The 21591-nt window shown below is 37.7% G+C and overlaps 1 protein-coding gene across 1 annotated transcript in view; it reads right to left on the bottom strand.

Moving 5' to 3' along the window:
• Positions 1-106: 106 nt before the first annotated feature.
• The window catches only part of GFM2 (GTP dependent ribosome recycling factor mitochondrial 2), a gene marked incomplete at its 3' end in the record, with an annotated part of 34774 nt that continues 13289 nt past the window's right edge, over positions 107-21591 (bottom strand). The window contains exons 12-20 of the mRNA XM_084232936.1: positions 19895-20035; positions 19707-19806; positions 10849-11038; positions 9760-9836; positions 8749-8887; positions 6113-6292; positions 4468-4583; positions 822-1004; positions 107-244 (exon numbers count right to left, since the gene is read on the bottom strand). Of these exons, the coding sequence (XP_084089062.1) occupies positions 107-244; positions 822-1004; positions 4468-4583; positions 6113-6292; positions 8749-8887; positions 9760-9836; positions 10849-11038; positions 19707-19806; positions 19895-20035 (1264 nt within the window). The remainder of the gene's footprint in view (positions 245-821; positions 1005-4467; positions 4584-6112; positions 6293-8748; positions 8888-9759; positions 9837-10848; positions 11039-19706; positions 19807-19894; positions 20036-21591) is intronic.

The raw sequence follows: 21591 nt of genomic DNA, 5'->3' as shown, positions 1-21591 counted from the left end.
GTTCTTTGAACACAGTGAAACAGTAATTTGCCCCATGAAGAAAGCAATAAAAATTCTTACTGAAAATGAAGTAGGCGCTCCTGAATTTCTCTCCATTTCCAAAGAGCTAAGGCACATAGGTCAAACCACTTCTCTGGTTCAGCAGTGTACTTTGATCTTGAGGGTTCATGGCTTGATAATTAGACAATTCTAAGGCAAAAGTAGCTGAGCCTGATGTTAATGTTCGAAGCACAGTTGAGTAACCCTGATCAAAATAATTTAAATCAGTTATCAAATCTCAAGCTTCTGTTTTTGCTGCTTATCTTTTGACCACTATGAGGAAAGATGATGTTTCAAACATATCATTTAACCATTTTTTCAGGAAGCAATGGGTATAGAAATATTGTGGATGCCAGAAAGCAGTGTGTAGGCATGCTTCAGATGTCCTCCCTGGTCCCAGCTTTGGGTAAGATAACACTGCCCTTCCCACCACTCTCCTGGCTCTGCAGTACTATCCTTGAGCAGAAGAGGCGGGTCAGACATAAGCCTCAAAACTCAAAACAGTAGAAGGGCTTGGAAAGGGAAAAAATAGTTACAGAGGCTGGTGCCACGTTTTGGGACAGCATGACTTGACGGAGGACTAGAAATGACCCTCCCTGCACTGCCATTAATCTCTAGATTTCCCAACAATTTTAAACTTAAGTCCTAACAGTTCTTGATGGTTGAAACTTTACATGCACCCTCTACATCAAAGTTCTGATGCTTCTTTCAGGTGCTACTGATTGTTCTTGCTCAGGATCTACCCCCTGTATTAAGAAATACTTAAATTTCAAAGTACCTACCATAATTTCTGCTAAGGGAACAAATCCAATAACAACTTTGTTGTCCTGACGAGTCTGAATTTCCTGAATGTTTCCTCTTCTTTGTGCCAGATCTGCCAGGACAGGGCTGAGGTAATCTCCGGGCACTGTAACCTCAAGCTTCATCAGGGGCTCTAAAACTTGCTTATCAGCTTTCTTCAAAGCCTAAAGAAATTAAGGAATGTGAATCACTGTTTCCTAAATTGGAATTAAATATCTGTCAGAAAAAAGTAAGATTAATAAAAAAAATCTATACTTAAACCTAGAGCTCTAGTTAAAAAGACACACCCACTTTAATTTTGTCTGAATATAACATTTTATAAGCAGTTAAAAACTTTGATATTCACTTGTACATATGGTTCAACAGTATGTCTGAAGCCTCTTGTAAGATATGTTGAAAGAGGGTGCTGAGTTAGCACTCATGGACATGCTTCCAAAGACAAACAAAACGGCTTTCACATTTCAATCAAAGAATTACTTCTATTTAAACTGTTTTGTTCCTCATGCCTATATCGTTAGTGCCATATATCAGGGAATCAAGGAAGGATTTAAGAGTTTAAAAAATTAATATAAGGTTGTAGGTAGTAGAAACACATTCTCTAGTTAAAATGGAGTTATCTGTCCAGAATTTTAGATTTCAGAGTCCAAGAAGCACATACACATCTAAACAGGACAGGGCAAGGTAAAAGTAGAAAACTGAGAAGTAGCAGCAATATAAGGAAAACTTATGAAGGTTCCAATCTGACACCATCTGTATCACATAAAATGGTAAATAGGTTTTGGATGGAGTTAAAATAAGCACCTTAAGTTTGATTGTAAAAAGCCATCCAACTTCTGCCTATCAGAATTCACAAAACAAGTCTCTACAAATTTAAGATTCTGGTTATCAGGTGGGATATAACAATGGAAACTAAGTAAGAGAACTAGGGTTCCAGAATGTACTCTCATCCTTATCTGGTTTTGGATGATAACCTTTCTGCTTGCATCCCCATGACTCACTTCTCATTACTATGAAGGCCTTTGTGAGGGAGTTATTGCCTATACTCTCAAGCAATGGTTCTGGACCTCCAGCCTTTCTGTGCCTAATATTTCACTTCTGCCTCCTCTCAGTCATGAAAAGCAGCCATATTAGTAAAACCAAGGGTATATTCTCTATCACAGAAATTTCAACAATACATATATGTAATAAAAACAATGTCTCCATTCTTCATAGCTTAGTAAGCCTTTAAAATAATTAACATGACAACTCTAGAAATTGCATTTCAGTCCTTCTTTTGAGTGAAAATACTACTTAAAAAAATGAGTCAACAACAAACACCTAACATATCCTCTATATTTTTTTAAAAAAGATTTATTACTTATGTATACAAGAGCTGGGGTACAGGCCAGAGGTGTGGTGGGTGAGAGGATCCACCAGAGACAGAGTGGGGAACAGAACAGGCAGACTGACCGAAGTATACTGCTGAGGGGAGCAGCGGGTGAGACAGGAGAGGTCTGCTGCAACATGTGGGCTACTCCCTGGCAGGCGGGGGGATCGAACTCATGCTACCGTGGCTGTGAACAGCTTCACAGGTTGCATCTTAACCCCTGGCGCCACTGGGGAGGGCCACATATCCTCTGTATTTTTGCAATTCTTAAAACCTTTGTGCTGCTTTAAGAAGAGGACTGAATTCTGTGGGACTACTAAGAAGGACTTACTGTGTTCATGAAGACATCTCAGTCCTCTTTTCTTTCACAATCTTTCCACTGGAACTATTACCTACTTGCAAAGCTTCAAAAACATCTGGCCTCTTCAACAACTTCAAGTGCTCCAGCCTGTATCCTGCTTTGGGATAGTGTCTGAATATCCTACAGCTACTCAATATGCCCCAAATGAATTTCTTTTCCAAACACTGTTCTTTCCTATTTCTGTTGACGATACCACTATTCTTCAGTTCACCTGGATGTGCACCTTTGATTCCCTAACCCCCAAGTACGCTGCAAGATTTTCATTCCTGGTGCTACTATTCCAGCTGAGAACTAAACCATGCCCTGTCCTGAACTAGCTCTTCCTTACTCCGATACCTCCATTTTAATGATTATATTGTACTTCTCAAAAACTTTGTTCGCCATTGTTCTCCAAACAAATCTCCTAAATGTAAAACTCCTAAATATAGTTATTAAAGGTTTCACTACAATTTGACTCTATTTTACTTTTCTAACACTATTTTTCACTACTATCCTGCCTTCATCTGATACCATCACTAAAAGGATTCTGTAATCCCTTGCCTGGAATAGCCTCCCCCACCAACTGTCCCCAAATCACCTCAGTTCAAATATGAACTTCTAAGGGTCTTGCCCAGTTGCCACCTCCTCGGCTTTTATGGTTTTCAGCTCATTGTATCTAATACCTTGGCTATCCTATGGCTACAATTAATTACCTTTATAATCATAAGCTCCTCTATGTCAAGAAGAACCAATGCCTCCTTATTTGGGTCCTTCTCGGTGCCCAATGCACATTGAGCATAACCTGAATGATTCCATAAATATATTAATTTATTCATATATTGTTAATTTCTCATAAGCAGAGAGGAGCTGCTTCTCACAAGATAAGCTGGAGTACTTTGTTAGGAATATTTAAAGTAATGATTTAAAATTAAAGTTTACATGAAGTCCGTTATTCCTTATGCAAGCATAATCTTATCACTAATCAACTCAGATTTTACTTTTAGAAAGCAGATTAGATTTTGAAGGACTGGCCAATATACTGGGGCTTGGAATTAATTTAGAAACATTACATTGTCTTTCAGGTTTTTTTCCCCCAATACTAAAACCAATTTCGGAAGAGCCTTTAATTACTTCAGAAAGTATTAACTTGAACTCAGCCTTTTAAAGCCTGGGTTTTAGGGTATTTACATTATCTTCATGGATTCAAATACAACTACAGAAAATCAGATCTCAAATGCCATCCAAAAATATTAAAAAATGGCTACAATGACAAACATTTTAATGCAGAATCAATCCCCTGGAAAACTAGAGTATTTCCACACCGAGTGCCTGGGATCAGCACTCAGCACACCAGGCCCTGGGGTTAACCCAGCTCTGGTATGTAACTGGGGCAACACATATCCCAAGGCTTCCACAAGTGTATCAGATTGCTTGATGCCTTAAAAAGAGAAGATGCCTATTCTGAATCTGCTGATTTTCATGATCCTTGATTAAAATAATCTTACCTGAATAAACAGGAATTCCAATATTATAACTAGTCTTATATCTTCAATGTCCTTTAGAATATAGCCCATCTTAGGCCAAGCTGTCCCCAGAAGTTTCCTCTACTTAAACCTAGCAAGCTTGCCTCTAATGGGTGTATGTCCAGGGTAGGAACACATAAGATGCCAGTAAGGAAAAGTGCCTCTGTCAAAATCTGAGATTATGTTCTGGCAATCTTTGTTAGACAGTAATTTCTAAGATCCTCTTTCAAATAAAACCGTGGTGATTAAGAAATCAAAAATTTTCCAATGTCAAAACTATAAGGCTCAGAAGATAAAAACAGTTCAGGCACTGCAAGCACAGCTGTCTGCAGGATCACCTCCTGCATTATTGTCAAGTGAGCCACCTTAAAGCAAAAGGGATTAGGATAATTCTATACCTTCTGTACACATCTTGAGACACAGGCAGAAATCATAGTTGTGGAAGTACCAGGATGAATTATCAGTGAATGTAAAGTAATTGCCACATCTTGAACTGGGGATCCAAGCAGTGGTCCTAGCAAGGGAAAATGTATTAGACTCAATACATAGTGAGGAGTAACTGAGAAATGTAAAGATAGAAGACTTCTGGTTTCCAGTTCCACATATAAGTTGTCACTCTGTCCTAACAACAAATAAAAAGCGAAACAGGCTGAAAAATCAACAATTCTTCCTTGGATCCACAACAGACACAAACAGAGTCACACTTTCTGGAGCACAGAACTCATATGCAGAAACCTCCCTAGGAAACAGTGCTGGGATAGGAAAACCAACTGTAATTGCTGAGCTGCTGCAGGTTGGATGTGGGCTAGTTTGAATTAAAAATTCCAGGGAGGCCCAGTTATAAGGGAGCCCCACAATTTTATGAGATGGACCTCTAGGAGCTCAGTTAGGTTCTCACACTAAATAGGGGGAAATCTTGTGCTTCCAGCAGGGAGAAGGAAAAAGAAATCATTCTGAAATCCTCCAGAGCTCTCTGACCTACCCTCAGGAAAAGCCAGTTAACTGGAGCCTGAATGTCAGGGGTACTAGCTGAGCCTAACTAGCCTGGGGCAATACCCAACTCCAGCCCACTCTAACCATGTTGTTCCTCCTTAGAGGGTAGGAAAAAAACATTTGTGCTCTTCCCAGATCAGATGCACTGGCTCACTCTAAGAATGAGACCTAGGGCCTCCCTGGTGGCACAGGAGTTAGTCTCTGTGCTAACAAGCTATTGCAAGTCACTGCAGCAAGAGTTCCATCCCCAGGCAGAGAGCTGACCCACATGGCGCAGCAGACCTCTCCTCTTGTGCCCGCTGCCCCCATTAGCAGTGGCTTTCAGTAGATCTGCCTATTCTGCCCCCCACTCTGTCTCTGGTGGATCCTTTCACCACCCGCACCTCTGGCCTACACCCCAGTTCTTGTATGCATAAATTAAAAAAATGAGACCTAATCATAACCTATAGAAGACTTCCACTACTCCCATACCTCACCACTGCCTACTGACATATCTTCTTTTACCTGCTGGTACATCATTTATCAACATGGCTATCAAGAAAAAAATTACAAGAGATACTAAAAAGCAAAAAGCATAAATTGACTAGACAGATCCAGCATCAGGGATCTGGAATGATCAGATTGGGAATGGAAAACAACTATGATTGATATACTGAGGACACTACTAGACAAAGTAGACAGCATGCAGGAACAGATAAGTAATAAAACCTGAGAGACAGAAGTCTTAGGAAAGAACCAAAAAAGAAATGCTTGAGATAACAAAACATTAACAGAAATGAAAGATGTCTTTGATTGACATAAAGGTAGACTGAGCACTGGTAAGGAAAAAGCCTCCAAACTAGCAGATTTATCAATAGAAATCTCCAAGACTGAAAAACAAACAGAAGACTAAAAAGAAATCCAGAATAGAATATGCAAGGACTATGAGAGAACTGTAAAAGATATATAACATATTGGAAGAGAAAGGGAGAAAAAAAGACAATCTAATATTAGCAATGATTAAATGGTTAAGTGTGATACTAAGTTTACTCTTTCTTATTTGAACCTCACCTTGAAGGCATGCACTGTGAATTCCATTTTCAATGGCCTCTTGAGAGGCCTTCAAAAGGTCTTCACTAACACTTTCAGCATATTCAATAACTGGCATAACAGATGAGGTTTCAATTGGCTTTGATTCCAGTTCTACAGTCACAAGATGCCGCCTGTCTCCTAAAGTTCTATCTAAGGTATCTGCAAACAAATCAAATACAATACCTTAGAGATTTGTTCTGCAAAGATGTCAAAGGGTCACAGTTAGCAAAATTACAATCAACAGTTTAAAAGTCTGGTAGACAACAAAGCAGGAAAACTATTAATGATAGGTATAGTATTAAAGATCTGCTGTAATTACCTATTAATATTGCTTTAGTGTTAAGATGTGCCAAGGAAGAAGAACCCACAAATTGACATGCAGATTATAATTTTTCTTGAAACATCTCTTAAGTGACTGAAATTCTTTTAATTATAAAATTTTCATTTACAGGTAAAACATTTAGAGTACAGCAGGTAATCTAGAGAAAATTAAAAGGCTCTTAACCCTTAATCCATAAACTTAAATTTCATAATCTCCAGAATATTTTATATACTTAGTATTTGTAATTTCTTTCCCCCAAATTTATAAATTTCTTTCCCAAAAATGTTTTGGTAAGATAGAAAGCAGCATCTCTCATTTGCTAATAATCGATAGCTGCCACTAATCTCCAATATTTTATTAAAATATAACTGCTATATTTATGGCAGTAACTTAGTGCTTTCTGAAGTAACCACTATCACATCATATTTATTCACTTTTATGATTTTTTTAGTTATCTCACACATGCACGTATCCCTATTCACTTATGCATTCACTGCGTATACACAGTGGTTCCAAAAAGCTGTTCCGTGTAGCCCAAATGTGTGATAGGCTACACCATCTAGGTCTGTGTAATACTCGATGCTATTCGCACAACAATGAAATCACTTGATGCATTCCCATTGTTAAGTAAGGCAAGAAAGTGTACGTCTCCTTTATTTTAAATTTGTTACATATACCCTGTAACTTGCTTTTCTAGCTTCACAAGATGGGGATCATCATCTGGATATTCTATTCTGATGCCTATTGATGTAGTTTATTCTTTTATTCCTTGTAGCAACAATACAACTGATCCATCATTCTGGCCACATATATTTGAGCATTTTTCTACTTAACAGTTTTCTTCTGTTACAGAAGAGCTTTATACCTGTCTCCCAGTGCACCTGTGAGTTTCTCTAGACTGTATCTAGGAGTGGTATTGCTAAGTACTAAGGTTGACACATGGCCAATTTCACAAGAAAGTTGCCAAAATGTTTTCATAGTGGATATATAATTTACATCCCACTTGAAATTTTTATAGAAATTTCATCTCACCAACAATTGGCATTGTCAGATTTTAATTCTTGCCAATTCTGTTGGGGTAAAATACAGGCACACTTCAGAGATATTGCTGGTTCAATTTTAGACCACCACTAAAAAATACTGCCATAAACAAGTCACATGAATTTTTTGGTTTCTCAGTACCTATAAGTTATATTGATACTATAGTCTATTAATATGTCATAGCATTATGTCTGAAAAACTGAAGTTTATACCTCAATTAAAAAATACTTTATAGCTAAAAAATGCTAACCATAATCTGAGCTATAAATTGTACTCTTTTTACTATGGAGGGTTTCATAAAAAAAATGTTTCTGTGAAGGAAATAAAGCAAAACACAAAAAAAACTAGGTATGCCTGTAGTACCTTGTACTTTTAACTTACATAATCCTAATCAGTACTGAAACTAATGTTCATGGGCCTTTAGGTGGCCTCTTTTGTGAAAACCTGTTTAATCTTTTTTTGCTCACCTTCAACTCAGTTGTCATGGTTTTACTGATTTGTAGAAGTTCGTACATATCCTGGACACTAATCTCTCAGTATATCTTTTTGCCTTTTTATAGTATAGTCTAACAAATTTTTAATTTTAATAATACCAAGTTTATTTGGTGTCATTTGCTCTTATATTCCACCTGTTTAGAGATTTGCAAGTTTTAGTGAAAAGTAACCAACTGACCTTTTGACAGATCATGGAGTTGCATGAATATACATAGTTATCCTAAACATCTTTTCTCTCAATTTTTTCACAAGCCTGTCCATGTTTATGTACTCCTTTGAGGGGGGAATAGTCATAATCATCATTTTCTTTTCCTTAAGGGAACCAAATTGAAACTATCAGACGTAGGAAAATCATGAATTTGGGGACAAAAATATAAAAATTGTACTTTCGCAAAATACCCTCAGCATAGGAGTATCATTTAATGGGAAGTTATTTTTCTCTTATTTTATATAGTAAAAATAACTCATCACCTTCAAATTCTTATGCTTACTCCGGTAGTGAGAACTGGGATGAGCCATCTACTTCAATAGCTTATTGATAAGTGGTTCATCCAGGAGATGTAATGAGTGGTAATGGAATGGGACTGTGTTTAAGACAAAACACAAAAAATCCTAAAAAAGAAAACATACATAAAATCTGTACCCAATGGAAACCCTGCTTTTACATTTAACTAAGTAATTCAGAAAACAACTTGGGGGAGAAGAGGAAGGGGAGGAGGAGGAAATGAAAACAGTGAATTAATAGTTTACTTCTTACCTGTGGCATGAACTGAATTTAGGATGGTCTCTCGGTATGCCACCTGGAGAGGTCCTAGATAGGTTTCCAGTCCATATTCCCTTTTGATTCGGTCATGAATAATCTCAATATGTAACTCCCCCATACCACACAGGACAGTCTGGTTAAAAGATGAAGAAATAAAGATCAAGGGGAAAAAAATTATGTTTTATGACAAACAGTATATAAAGGCATAATATCAATGTATATTATTGTTAATTACAAATGAGTTTCTTTTACAATGTTTTTAGTTTCTACATCCAAACACTATTTTTAAATTTTCTGACTAGATTAGTAACTATAAGTGAATTAAAAATCATTCCCACCTTATTCCATTATAGTTGAATTACAATTGCTATTGTTGTAGCTTTCAGGATTAAACTTAATTACTACCTAATTTAGCCAGCATTTGGGAAAAGAAAGTAGTATTTTTCAGAGTAACTCAATCAAGTTATCCTTTTTAAAGACAGATTTATAATATATTAAAGGAACTTTCACCAAAATCTTATATAAACTTTGCATTGCCTTCTGGAAAAAAAAAAGATTCAGAACATACATCTGTTCTACTGTGCTATAAAATACACCACAGTTCTATAACTACTTTAGAACTCTAATCTCCTTCCACGTTATTAGAGGAGTGATGGGTGATAGTTTACAGTCTGTGTATTACTGTCTTTAAAAGTACCTTTACGTCCTCCTTTTGGCATGCTGCTTCTATGCCTTGGTAAAAGGCTCAAGGCTCTTATTTCCAAATTTCAAAAAGGCTGTCTTTGAAAGGTCAAGATATTGAGGAATAGTTTACTTACATGAAGTATAATTATATTAAGGAATTAAGGGGAATTTGTCTATTTAGCTTGACGATCACTATACTAATCAGAAATTAATTTTGTAAGAACCAAAACAAAGCTTTTTCAGGCAGTGTTTTAGATTTATGTAAGCACACAAACATACTATTATTGAAAGATTTCTGCGATTAAGTAATAATATGCCTACCTGTCCAGAGTCAGGATCTAGCCTCACTTTCAAACTGGGATCTTCACGCTGAAGGCATTTCAATGCATGATCCAAATCTAGAGAATAAATAATAATTTATCTTTACATTTCATTTTTTATATAATGTAGCATATGTTCTAGTGGGAAATAGGTGTATAGGCAAATTATATATAAAAAAAAATTTCTAACAGCCATAAATGCTTTGTAGAGAATAGGAAGGTGATAAAATAGTGATGGGAGGTAACTTGAGATTGGGTATTCTGTCTCCCCTCCCCTCACTCCTTACTTCTGTCAAGGACTCAAATGTGATACCAGGATTCCAGCAGCCATTTTGAGTTGACTAAGACTAGGTGCTATGTATCAGAGAGACCAGGGTAGAAAGACTGGACTGATGGCTGATGACATTGTGAAGCATCCTGTAACCCCTAGACTGCCAAATGAAGGCATACATCGCAAGAGGGAGATATAAACTTTTGTTATTAAAGCAACTGTTACTTGGGTTTTTCTACTGTATGTAACCAAATCTAACTGGAAGTGATACAGCTGGAAGCATGAGTTTTATGTACCATATTAAGGAGTTTGGGTTTGTGGTGTAATGAGAAGCCACTGAAAGTTTGAGCAAATATGTTAAAGAGTAAACTGTATAACACTCAAAAAAATCAAACAATATTAGCTATAAGATGTGTGTGCATGTATCTGTGTGTATTTTTTGTCCACCAAATTATGGAGGTTGAGCTAGAAAACAAGAAAAAGTAGTTTTTATAAATTATGATGAGAAACTGAGTAAGTTATGAATTGGTTACTATGAAATCTAATGGGAAGAAGAGTCCTGACATCAATGACTTAGAATTCTAAGATAGCACCATAAGAGTAAGGAAGAATATGAGAAAAATGGCTAATATATGAGACAAGAAAAAATGAAAGGAGTTTGTAAAAGTCAAAACATCTTAAATAAACTCGACCAATCACAAGAAATACTTACCAACAAATACTGATAAAACTGAACACAACCACTTAAGGAATCTTTTGAAGATACAATGTTTATATAACTAATCAGAATACTAACTGACACACCAAGACTATTTTTACCTGGCTGCTTAGCCACTGATGGGGGTTCTATGGTACAGAAGAAAACAGGTTCTGGAATCTCCACTCCAGCCAATAAAAGTCTCTCAGCTTCATTGTTTTGTTTATGCTTCTTTTCTCCCTCCCTTTCGGCTCGACGAGCAGCAGCTAATGCACTGGACTTGGATGAGACTATGGTGTCTCCAGTGGCAGTCTGCAAGCAAATAAAATGTTTTGAAACAAAACAGGCTATTAGGAAGCACTCAGCTTCCATCAAGACAAAATTAAAAAAATTAACCTGGCACATAAAGGATATCTTGGAATAAATTTCACCAAGGAGGTGAAAAATATGTACACCTAAAACTAAGAAATTAAAGATAGCAGAAATGGGAAGACTTTGTGCTCAGGAGTTGGAAGAATTCACATCATTAAAATGGCCACATTACCTGAAGTAATATTCATAATTAATGTACACCCTATCAAAATTCCAAAGGCATTCTTCACAGAAATAGAGCAAAAAATTCTTAAATTTATTTGGAATTGCAAACAACCCCAAATAACAAAAATATTTCTGAGGAAAAAAAAGAAAAAAATGGAGATAAGCTCCTTGACTTTATACTACCAAACAATATTAATCAAACAGCATGGTACTGAAACAAAAAACAAATAGATGGATGAACTGAGAGCCCAGAAATAAGCCCATATATATAGAGAGAGACACAGCTAATTTAATTTATGCCAAAGGAGCCAAGAACATACAATGGAGCAAGAAAAGTCTCTTCAACAAATGTTGGGAAAACTTGACAACCACATAAAAATGAAACTAGATCACTAAGATGATACACAAAAATTAATTAAAAATGAACTAAACACTGAAAACCAGAAAATACATAAAAAACATGTATGGTATATTTCACATCAGTGAGGAGACCTTGGAGACTCAACTCCAAAGGCAAGGGAAACAAAAGCAAAAATAAGTAAATGAGACTACATCAAACTGAAAAACTTCTGTAAAACAAAAGAAACTATCATCAAAACCTGAAAACACTCTACTGAATGGGGAAAGACATTTGTAAATCATACATCTGACGAGGTATGATTAATATACAATATATACAAAGATGTCATAAAAGTCAACAATAAACAACCCAAATTAAAAATGAACAGAGAATCTGAATAGACATACAGATGGCCAATAGGCACATGTAAAGATGCTCATCATCTCTTATTGTTAGGGAAATGCAAATCAAACAATGAGATAACCCTCACACTATAAGAATCACTATTATCCAAAAGACAAGAAACAAGTGTTGGAGAAGATGCAGAGAGAAAGGAATCCTTATACATTATCCAGTGAGAATGTAAACTGATGCGGTCATTATGGAAAGTAGTGCATGAAAAGTTAAAAATAGAGACTTCATGTAATCCAGTGATCACTTATGTGTATTTACCAAATAGAAAAGCACTAACTGGAAGAGATACACATCTCCAAGTATATCACATTATTTACAACAGCCAAGGGCTAAAAACAGCCTAAGTATCCATCCACAGATGACTGGATTAAAAAATTTTGGTGTATATATGCATGCATACACACGTGTGTGTGTATACACACACACACACACACACACACACAATGGAATACTACTCAGCCCTAGAAAGGGATGAAATCCTGCCATTTGCATCCATGTAGATAGCCCCTGAGCCTATTATCCTTAGTGATGTAAAAGGCGAAGAAAGACAAACATCCTAAGATTTAATTTATGTGGTACAAAAAGAAAAAACAAATGAACAAAGTAAAAAATAAACTACTAGTCTATAAGGAAAAATCACAGTTACCAGATGGCAAGGGAGCAGTGGGGTTCGTAAATTACATAAATGGGGCTACTTGTACGTTAAGGATGGAACTGGACTTTTAGTGGTGAAATAAAGCAGTATAACCAGATGTTAATTTATAATGATGCACAACTGAAACTTACATAATTTTATAATGTAATGTTACATCAATAAAAAATTTTCCGAGGGGGGCGGAGCAACATGGCGGCGAGGAGAAGCTGCGAGTAAGATCTCCCATTAAAAAAAGTTAATAGGGAGGAAAAGCGGCAGGTCCCAGTGAGAACTGGGACACGGAAGATAAACGGGTGACTCCAGCAAACTACCCGAAGAAGAAAGTGGCCATAAAAGAGGACTAGAAGGGAGGGAAGGGCAGAACCCTGCTCCCCTCCCCCGCCCACAGAGGCGGCACTCTCCCACCAGCAGAGAGGAGGGAAACAACAAACCAAAACGGCCAACAAGAACAAAGGACGCAGCAAGCGGGACTGTGAGTGGAAAGGAACTATTACAGCCACCACACCCCGTGAACGGGAGCTGAGGCGAACACTGCAGGATTCGCCGCAGCGGTGAGCGAACAGCTCCGGGCGCCATTAGAGAAGAACAAAGACCCCGGGAGACGCGCACACAGCTCGGGCTGCCGGTAAGCTTGCGAGGAAAGTGGCGCGCTCGGCGCGCTTGAAAAGCAAGTGCAGACCAGGATTGTGGCTGCCCAGGTCCCCGCGCCTGCGACCTAGGCTTGGGAGACGACCTAAGTTTGCGGGGAGACGCGCGGAGGTCCTCACTGAGGTGAAGGTCCCTCCCTGAGTAAGCAGGAACCATGCGCCCAGGCACGGGAGCGGTGCAAAAGGCGCCATTCCCGCGCCACTGAACTGGGCTACAGCCCGCGTCCTGGAACTGAGGGCTTTGGAACTGAGACCCGGGGCACGAAATTAGGGGCGTGGGTTCCCCACGACGGTGGGGCACAAGGCAGACACAGCACCCCAAAGCCGTTGAGGTGTACCCTACCATCCCCGCTCTGCTCCCTGTCACACGGGGTGGAAAATCAGCTCCCCAAGGGCTCTAGGAGAGATCTCTGGCGCCACCTAGCGACTTGAAGCCAGCAGAGGCTCCTGAAGGAGCTAGAGGCCAGCTGGGGAGTTAGCCCACACCCGGCCCCTTCCGAACAAGTAGTCTGAGCCCACAGGGAGAGCGAGCACCCACAGCCAGGGCAGACCAGGCACGCAGAAGAGTGTGCCTGACACCGGACGCGCAGAGAGTGTGTCCCACATCACCATCTTGGAACAGGGACATTTCTTCAGTAAAGACTACCTGCAGAAGGCTTCCTCAGGAGCCAGAGGTGAGCGGGGAAAGTTCGCCCACGCCAGACCCCCTCTGGCCTGCAGTCCAAGCCCAGAGGGGGAGCAGGAACCCACCGCCGGGGCAGACCAGGCGCACAGGGGAGTGTGTCCCCACATCGACATTTTAGGACAGGGACCTTTCTCCAATAAAGACTGCTTGAAACTGACAGATGACTCCTGGAGGAACCAGAGGGGAGCAGAGAAGCTCACCCAAGATGCCGGCCAGTCCCAACTACACAGTGTCCCAACGCATACGGCAAATTAGAAAACAGACAGTAGGGAGGAGAAGAACCACACGCAACCTAGCAACTCTCCAGAGAAAAAGCACACCACAAAAAGAAAACCAGCCCCCAGACTGCAACGACAGTAACTTGGAAGAACTTCTGAGCCTTCCAGAAAGAGAATTTAAAATTGCCGTGATTAAAAAACAGACAGAAGTCATAAAGGAAAACAATGATAAGGGAAAAATAATCAACGATCAGAAGAATGAAATTGAGTCCCTAAAGAGGGAATTAAAAGAAATGCAGGAGATCAAAGAATTAGTGGAAGAACTAAAGAATTCTGGGAAAAGCAATGAAAGCAGAATAGATGAAATGGAAGAACGAATAAGTAATCTTGAAGACACAGAAATAAAAAGAACCAAAACAGAAAAGGAAAGAGAAGTACGAAGGGAAAAGAATGAAGGAAGACTTCGGGAACTATCTGACTCCATGAGGAAAGGAAATATAAGAGTTATAGGAATACCAGAAGGAGAGGAGAGAGAAGTAGGAACAGAGAAAATATTCAAAGAGATAATTGAAGAGAACTTCCCAAATGTGAAGAAGGAGCTGAAAATTGATATACAAGAAGCAAGAAGAACACCAAACTTCCACGACGAAAGGAAAAATACAGCAAGACACATAATAGTAAAGCTCCCAAGAATCCAGGACAAGGAAAAAATAATGAAGCTGGCAAGAGGGAAGAAACAGATAACATTCAAAGGAAAGCCAATCAGGCTGACATCAGACTTCTCCGAAGAAACACTACGGGCAAGGAGAGAGTGGAGGGACATAGTCAACAGACTCCAAGAAAACAGATGCCAACCAAGAATACTCTGTCCCGCAAAGCTCTCCTTCCTCTTTGAAGAAAGAATATGGACCTTCCCAGACAAACAGAAACTCCGGAATTTCATTGCAACTAAACCCCCACTCCAAAAAATACTACAAGGAGTCCTAAAGCCAGAACCTCAGAGGGACGAATAACAATGAAAGAAGGCCAAAAAAAAAAAAAAAAGTTATTAAAAGAATAAATAAATAAAATCAAAGGAAAGACAAACTCAATGGCAAATACAGATGTTAACATATCAATATTAACTCTAAATGTAAATGGACTAAACTCTTCAATAAAAAGACACAGAGTTGCAGCCTGGATTAAGAAACAAAACCCAACCTTTTGCTGTCTCCAGGAAACACATTTAGCTACAAAAGATAAAAATAGGCTCAAAGTTAAAGGATGGAAAACAATCCTACAAGCAAATGGACCAAAAAGGAAAGCAGGAACAGCTATACTTATATCAGATAAAACAGATTTCAAACTCAAAAAGATAAAAAGAGACCCCAGTGGTCACTACATTATGATCAAGGGGACAATACTTCAAGAAGAAATAACACTCATTAACATATACTCACCAAACGAAGGAGCACCAAAATATATCAGACAACTGTTGTCCTCTCTGAAAACAGACATCAGAGAAAACACGTACGTAGTGGGAGACTTCAACACACCACTATCAACAATGGATAGATCAACAAGACAAAAAATAAGTAAAGAAACCAAAGCTCTAAATAAGGACCTAGAGCAATTGGGCTTAACAGACATCTATAGAACACTAAACCCCCAAAAAACGGAGTACACATTTTTCTCAAGCGCACACGGATCATTCTCCAGGATCAATCACATACTGGGGCACAAGACAAAGATCAACAGATACACCAAGATTGAAATCATATCAACCATCTTTTCTGACCATGAAGGCATCAAACTAGAAATAAACCATAAAAAGAAGGCAAGGAACTTTCCTACCTCATGGAGATTAAAAACCACACTACTGGAAGACCACTGGACTAATGAGGAGATCAAAGAAGAAATTAAAAAATTCTTTGAACTGAACGACAAGGAGGACACCAATATCCTAAATGTATGGGATGCAGCAAAAGCAGTAATAAGAGGAAAATATATAGCAATAGAAGCTCACATCAAGAAACAAGAAAGAACTCAAAGAAACAACCTAATCTCGAAGCTCAAAGATCTAGAAAAAGAACAACAAAAAAACCCCAAAACCAGTAGAAGAAAAGAAATAATAAAAACCAAAGCAGAAATAAATGAAATTGAAACTAAAAAAACAATCCAAAAGATCAATGAAACCAAGAGCTGGTTCTTTGAAAAAATCAATAAAATAGACAAACCCCTAGCCAGGCTCACAAAGGAAAAAAGGGAGAAAGCACAAATAAACAGGATCATCAATGAAAGAGGAGAAATCACAACGGACACAGCAGAAATCAAAAGAATAATCAGTAACTACTATGAACAGTTATATGGAAACAAGTTTAACAATCTAGAGGAGATGGACAAATTCCTACAACGCTACAATCACCCAAAGCTAGATAAAGAAGAAATAGAACACCTAAACAGACCAATTACAATTAGCGAAATTGAAATGGTAATCAAAAACCTCCCCAAAAACAAAAGCCCAGGACCTGATGGATTTACAAATGAATTCTACCAAACATTCAGAGATGAATTAGTGCCTATCCTTCACAAACTCTTCCAAAAAATTGAGAAGGAAGGGACAATACCAAACACGTTCTATGAAGCCAACATTACACTAATACCAAAACCGAACAAGGACAACACAAAAAAGGAAAACTACAGGCCAATCTCCCTAATGAACACTGATGCAAAAATCCTCAATAAAATTTTAGCCATCAGAATCCAACAATGTATCCATAAGATAATCCACCACGACCAAGTAGGATTCATTCCAGGGGCACAAGGATGGTTTAACATCCGAAAATCAATCAACGTTATCCAACACATCAACAAAAAGAAATATAAAAACCATATGATAATATCAATAGATGCTGAGAAAGCTTTCGACAAAGTGCAACACCCATTCATGATAAAAGCCCTTGAAATTCTTGGGATACAAGGAACATACCTCAACATCATAAAGGCCATCTATGACAAGCCAACAGCCAGTATCATTCTCAATGGTGAAAAGCTGAAAGCAATTCCATTAAGATCTGGAACAAGACAAGGATGTCCACTCTCACCACTGCTTTTCAATATAATACTGGAAGTCCTAGCCAGGGCAATAAGACAAGAGAAAGACATCCAAGGAATCCAAATAGGAAAAGAAGAAGTCAAACTATCACTATTTGCAGACGATATGATATTATACATAGAGAACCCCAAAAACTCCACAGAAAAGCTAATTCAACTCATCAATCAGTTCAGTAAAGTGGCAGGATACAAAATCAACACGCAAAAGTCAGGAGCCTTCCTATACACAAACAATAAATCTGAAGAAGAAGAAATCAAAAAAACCATCCCTTTTGTTATTGAAACAAAATCAAATATTTGGGAATAAATCTAACAAAAGAGGTAAAGGACCTATACAAAGAAAACTATAAAACACTGTTAAAAGAAATAGAAGAAGACACAAAGAAATGGAGAGACATCCCCTGCTCGTGGATTGGAAGAATAAACATTATTAAAATGGCCATCCTTCCAAAAGCAATATACAGATTCAATGCTATTCCAATCAAAATTTCAATGTCATTCTTCAAAGAAATAGAACAATTATTGATGAAATTCATATGGAATCACAAAAAACCCCGAATAGCCAAAGCTCTCCTGAAAAAAAAAGGGAATGGAGGCATCACACTCCCAGACTTCAAACTATACTACAAAGCCATAATCATCAAAACTGCATGGTATTGGAACAAGAACAGACATACAGACCAATGGAATCGAATAGAAAATCCAGAAATAAACCCACAGATTTATGGTCAACTAATCTTTGACAAAGGAGCAAAGACTATGCATTGGAGCAAAGAATGTTTGTTCAATAAATGGTGCTGGGAAAACTGGGTCGCTACATGCAAAAGAATGAAGCTTGACCACTACCTCACACCATACACAAAAATCAACTCAAAATGGATTAAAGAACTAGACGTAAGACCTGAAACCATAAAATATATAGAAGGAAATATAGGCAAAACACTACGTGATTTGCACATCAAAGACATCTTTACAGACACATCACCCAAAGCAGTGATAGTGAAGGCAAAGATAAACAGCTGGGACTACATCAAATTAAAGAGCTTCTGCACAGCAAAAGAGACAATAACAAAAACAAAGAGAAACCCCACCAACTGGGAGAACATTTTTGCACCCAACACTCATGATAAAGGACTGATCACAAAAATCTGCAAAGAGCTGATGAGACTCAACAACAACAAAGAAAAGAATCCAGTCAAAAAATGGGCAGAAGAGCTAAAAAGAAACTTCTCTGAAGAGGAAATGCAAATGGCCAACAGGCATATGAAAAAATGTTCAACATCACTTGCCATCAGGGAAATGCAAATCAAAACTACCATGAGATACCATCTTACACCAGTGAGAATGGCACATATTAAAAAAACTAGCAACAACAAATGCTGGCGAGGGTGTGGAGAAAAAGGAACTCTTCTGCACTGTTGGTGGGAGTGCAAACTGGTCCAACCACTGTGGAAAGCTGTGTGGAGATTTCTGGACCTACTAAACATAGAGCTTCCATATGATCCAGCAATTCCACTCCTAGGTATTTACCCAAAGGACACAGAAACATCAATTCCAAAGAACACCTGCACCCCTATGTTTATAGCAGCACTGTTTACAATAGCTAAGCTTTGGAAACAGCCCAAATGTCCAAAAATAGATGACTGGATCAAGAAGATGTGGTACATATACACCATGGAATATTACTCAGCATTCAAAAAAGATAAGCACATGCAATTTGCAGCAACATGGATGGCACTGGAAGGGATCATGCTCAGTGAAATAAGCCAAAAAGAAAAAGAAAAATACCGGATGGTCTCACTCATAGCAGGAATCTAGAAAACTTAAATAAGGGACCAGGAAAATGAATAACTATAAGAAAGTGAAAATCAAAATCAACAAAAAACTATGAACCAGAGACACTTTTAGGGGGGCGGGAGGGGAGGGATTGGGGTCAGAATGGGGGGGCTGCAATTGTATGGGGAATATAACAATAAAATTTATTATAAAAAAAATAAATAAAAAGGAATTAACTTAAAAAAAATAAATAAAAAAATAAAAAAGAAAGAAAGGAAAAAAAAAAAACAAAGAAAGGAAAAAAAAAATTTTCCGACATTGCGACAGGAATACCGTTTTACATAAACTTAAAATATGTACATATCCAAGAACAGTAAACAATTTTACTTGGATTTGCAGTTCATATGACTATAATCCGTACTGTTTTATAGTCTTTCATAATTTACTTTTTCTTACTAAACGTATCAGTTCAACAATATTAATGAATATGCTACAATATTCATTACTCTACTAATGGATATTTGGACTGTTAATGGGTTACTGCTATCACAAAATAAATACTTTTAATGAAATATTTAACTTGTTATTTCCTAGAGGAACCATTCTGTCACTTACATGTTTAAGCCCTACAGTCAAAGCAATGTTCCCAGCAGTCAGAGATGGGATTTCTATATGCTGGTCAGCAAATGGCAAAAGCAGACGACTTATTCTCTCCCTGTAAAACCATGATTTATTATTTATTTAGCAAAGTATTTTTAAAGAAATAAATGCAGTTTTAAAAAGTAACTTGGACATTTACTTACGTGCAATTTCCATTAATATTATGGACGGCCAACTGGGGTTTAATCATGCCTGAGTAAACACGCATAAAAACCAGTGGTCCTCGCTGCTTGTCATGGAGAACTTTAAATGCCAATGCACATAAGTCACCCTTATACCACTGCCTATCAAATTAAGAAGATATTCCAGAAAAAATTGTTCAAATATACTTCTCATATCTATACAAACTAGATCAGAATCATTACATAGACTTAGCCTCAGATCTTTTCATTTAAATACTCAGGCAGATTAAATAAAGACAGTACTAGGTACTGCTATTCATTCCATTGGACTAAAGTGAGATCTTACCATTAATTTCTCAAAACTAAAATTAATGAATTCTCTTCCAAATAGTTCATCTGTTTGCAAATAATTCCACTGCCAAGAGTTTCCGCCACAAAAAAATATACCCAGCAACATCACATCACTTCTTAAAAAACGTACATGATAAGCAAGTATTTTCCTATAACTGCTTTCACATAAATCTATACCATAAACTTGAAGTTGTTTACACAAATAACCTTCTTAGAGACTGATGTCCTTAAATTGGCGTTCACTGATAAGATTTCAGAGAGGTTGAATCCCTTTGAAACTGCCAAATTTTATATGTAAGTACATTTTCTGAGCTGAGGTTACATATTTTCAGTTTGTAAGGATTCTGAATCAAAATAGGTTAGATACCTCTGTATAGAACTTCTCCAATCTTATTTCAATTCCCTCCAATTTTTAACTTTAACAAATACTTACATAGAGAATTTACCACATAGTAGGCCCTGTTCCACGTACTTGATAAATGCCAACTCATCTGATACTTATACAAATACTATAACATAGTTCCCAGCCCCTGCATTTTACAGATGAAAAGCTAAGCAATGTGGAAGAGCTGGCATTATATCCAAATATATGTAGTCCATGCTCACAGTCATTTCACCATAGTATCTCTCCAATTTAGAGATATGCAAAGTGGTTAATGCACTACTTAATAGGCTCAAGGTCATTCCTGTCTGCCATTTTTGCACAATGCTCACTCAGATTTTAGATAATTTATTGCTATATACACACAATGCCATCAGTGACAACAGGAGTAAAATAACCTTTCCAAAGCTGCAAAGTACTTTCAGCTTATGAAAAATCTTAAAATTTGTAATGAATAGAAACAAACGTACAGTATGTTTATTAAACATTCTAGTATATAGGTCTCAAATAATATTATTTTATAACTTGGATGAAAAAAAAAAATTCATTCCAGGTCAGGACCACTGTCTGTGTAGCATCTGCATGTTCCCCTCATGTCTGCATGTGTTTTCTCCAGCAGCTCTTATTTCCTCCCACTTTCCTAAGATGTGCAGATTAGGGTCATTAGCCCATCAAAATTGTCCCAGTCTCAGTGAGTGGAAATGTGTGTGAGTGTGCCCTGTGACAGAAAACTGTCCTGTCCAGAGCTGGTCCCACCTCACACCCAAGCTGTCTCCATAGGCTCCTGCCACCTGCAATGCTGAACTGGAATAAATGGTTTGGAAATAAATAAATGAATATAAATTGTTTAATGTTAAAGGTATTTTTTGTCTTTATTTAGAAGGTTGATAATGTTTCTGTGACCAGGAACATGTCATAGGAACTTAACTCTTGTTTATATAGTTAATCTTTAGTCAAATTGGTTTCATTAGCCTCATTTTGCTTA

Source organism: Talpa europaea (genome assembly GCF_964194135.1).
Source record: "Talpa europaea genome assembly, chromosome: 5".
NCBI classification, from domain to species: Eukaryota; Metazoa; Chordata; class Mammalia; order Eulipotyphla; family Talpidae; genus Talpa; species Talpa europaea.
Note: the sequence above shows the minus strand (reverse complement) of the source record. Positions and strands in the feature narration are given on the sequence as shown.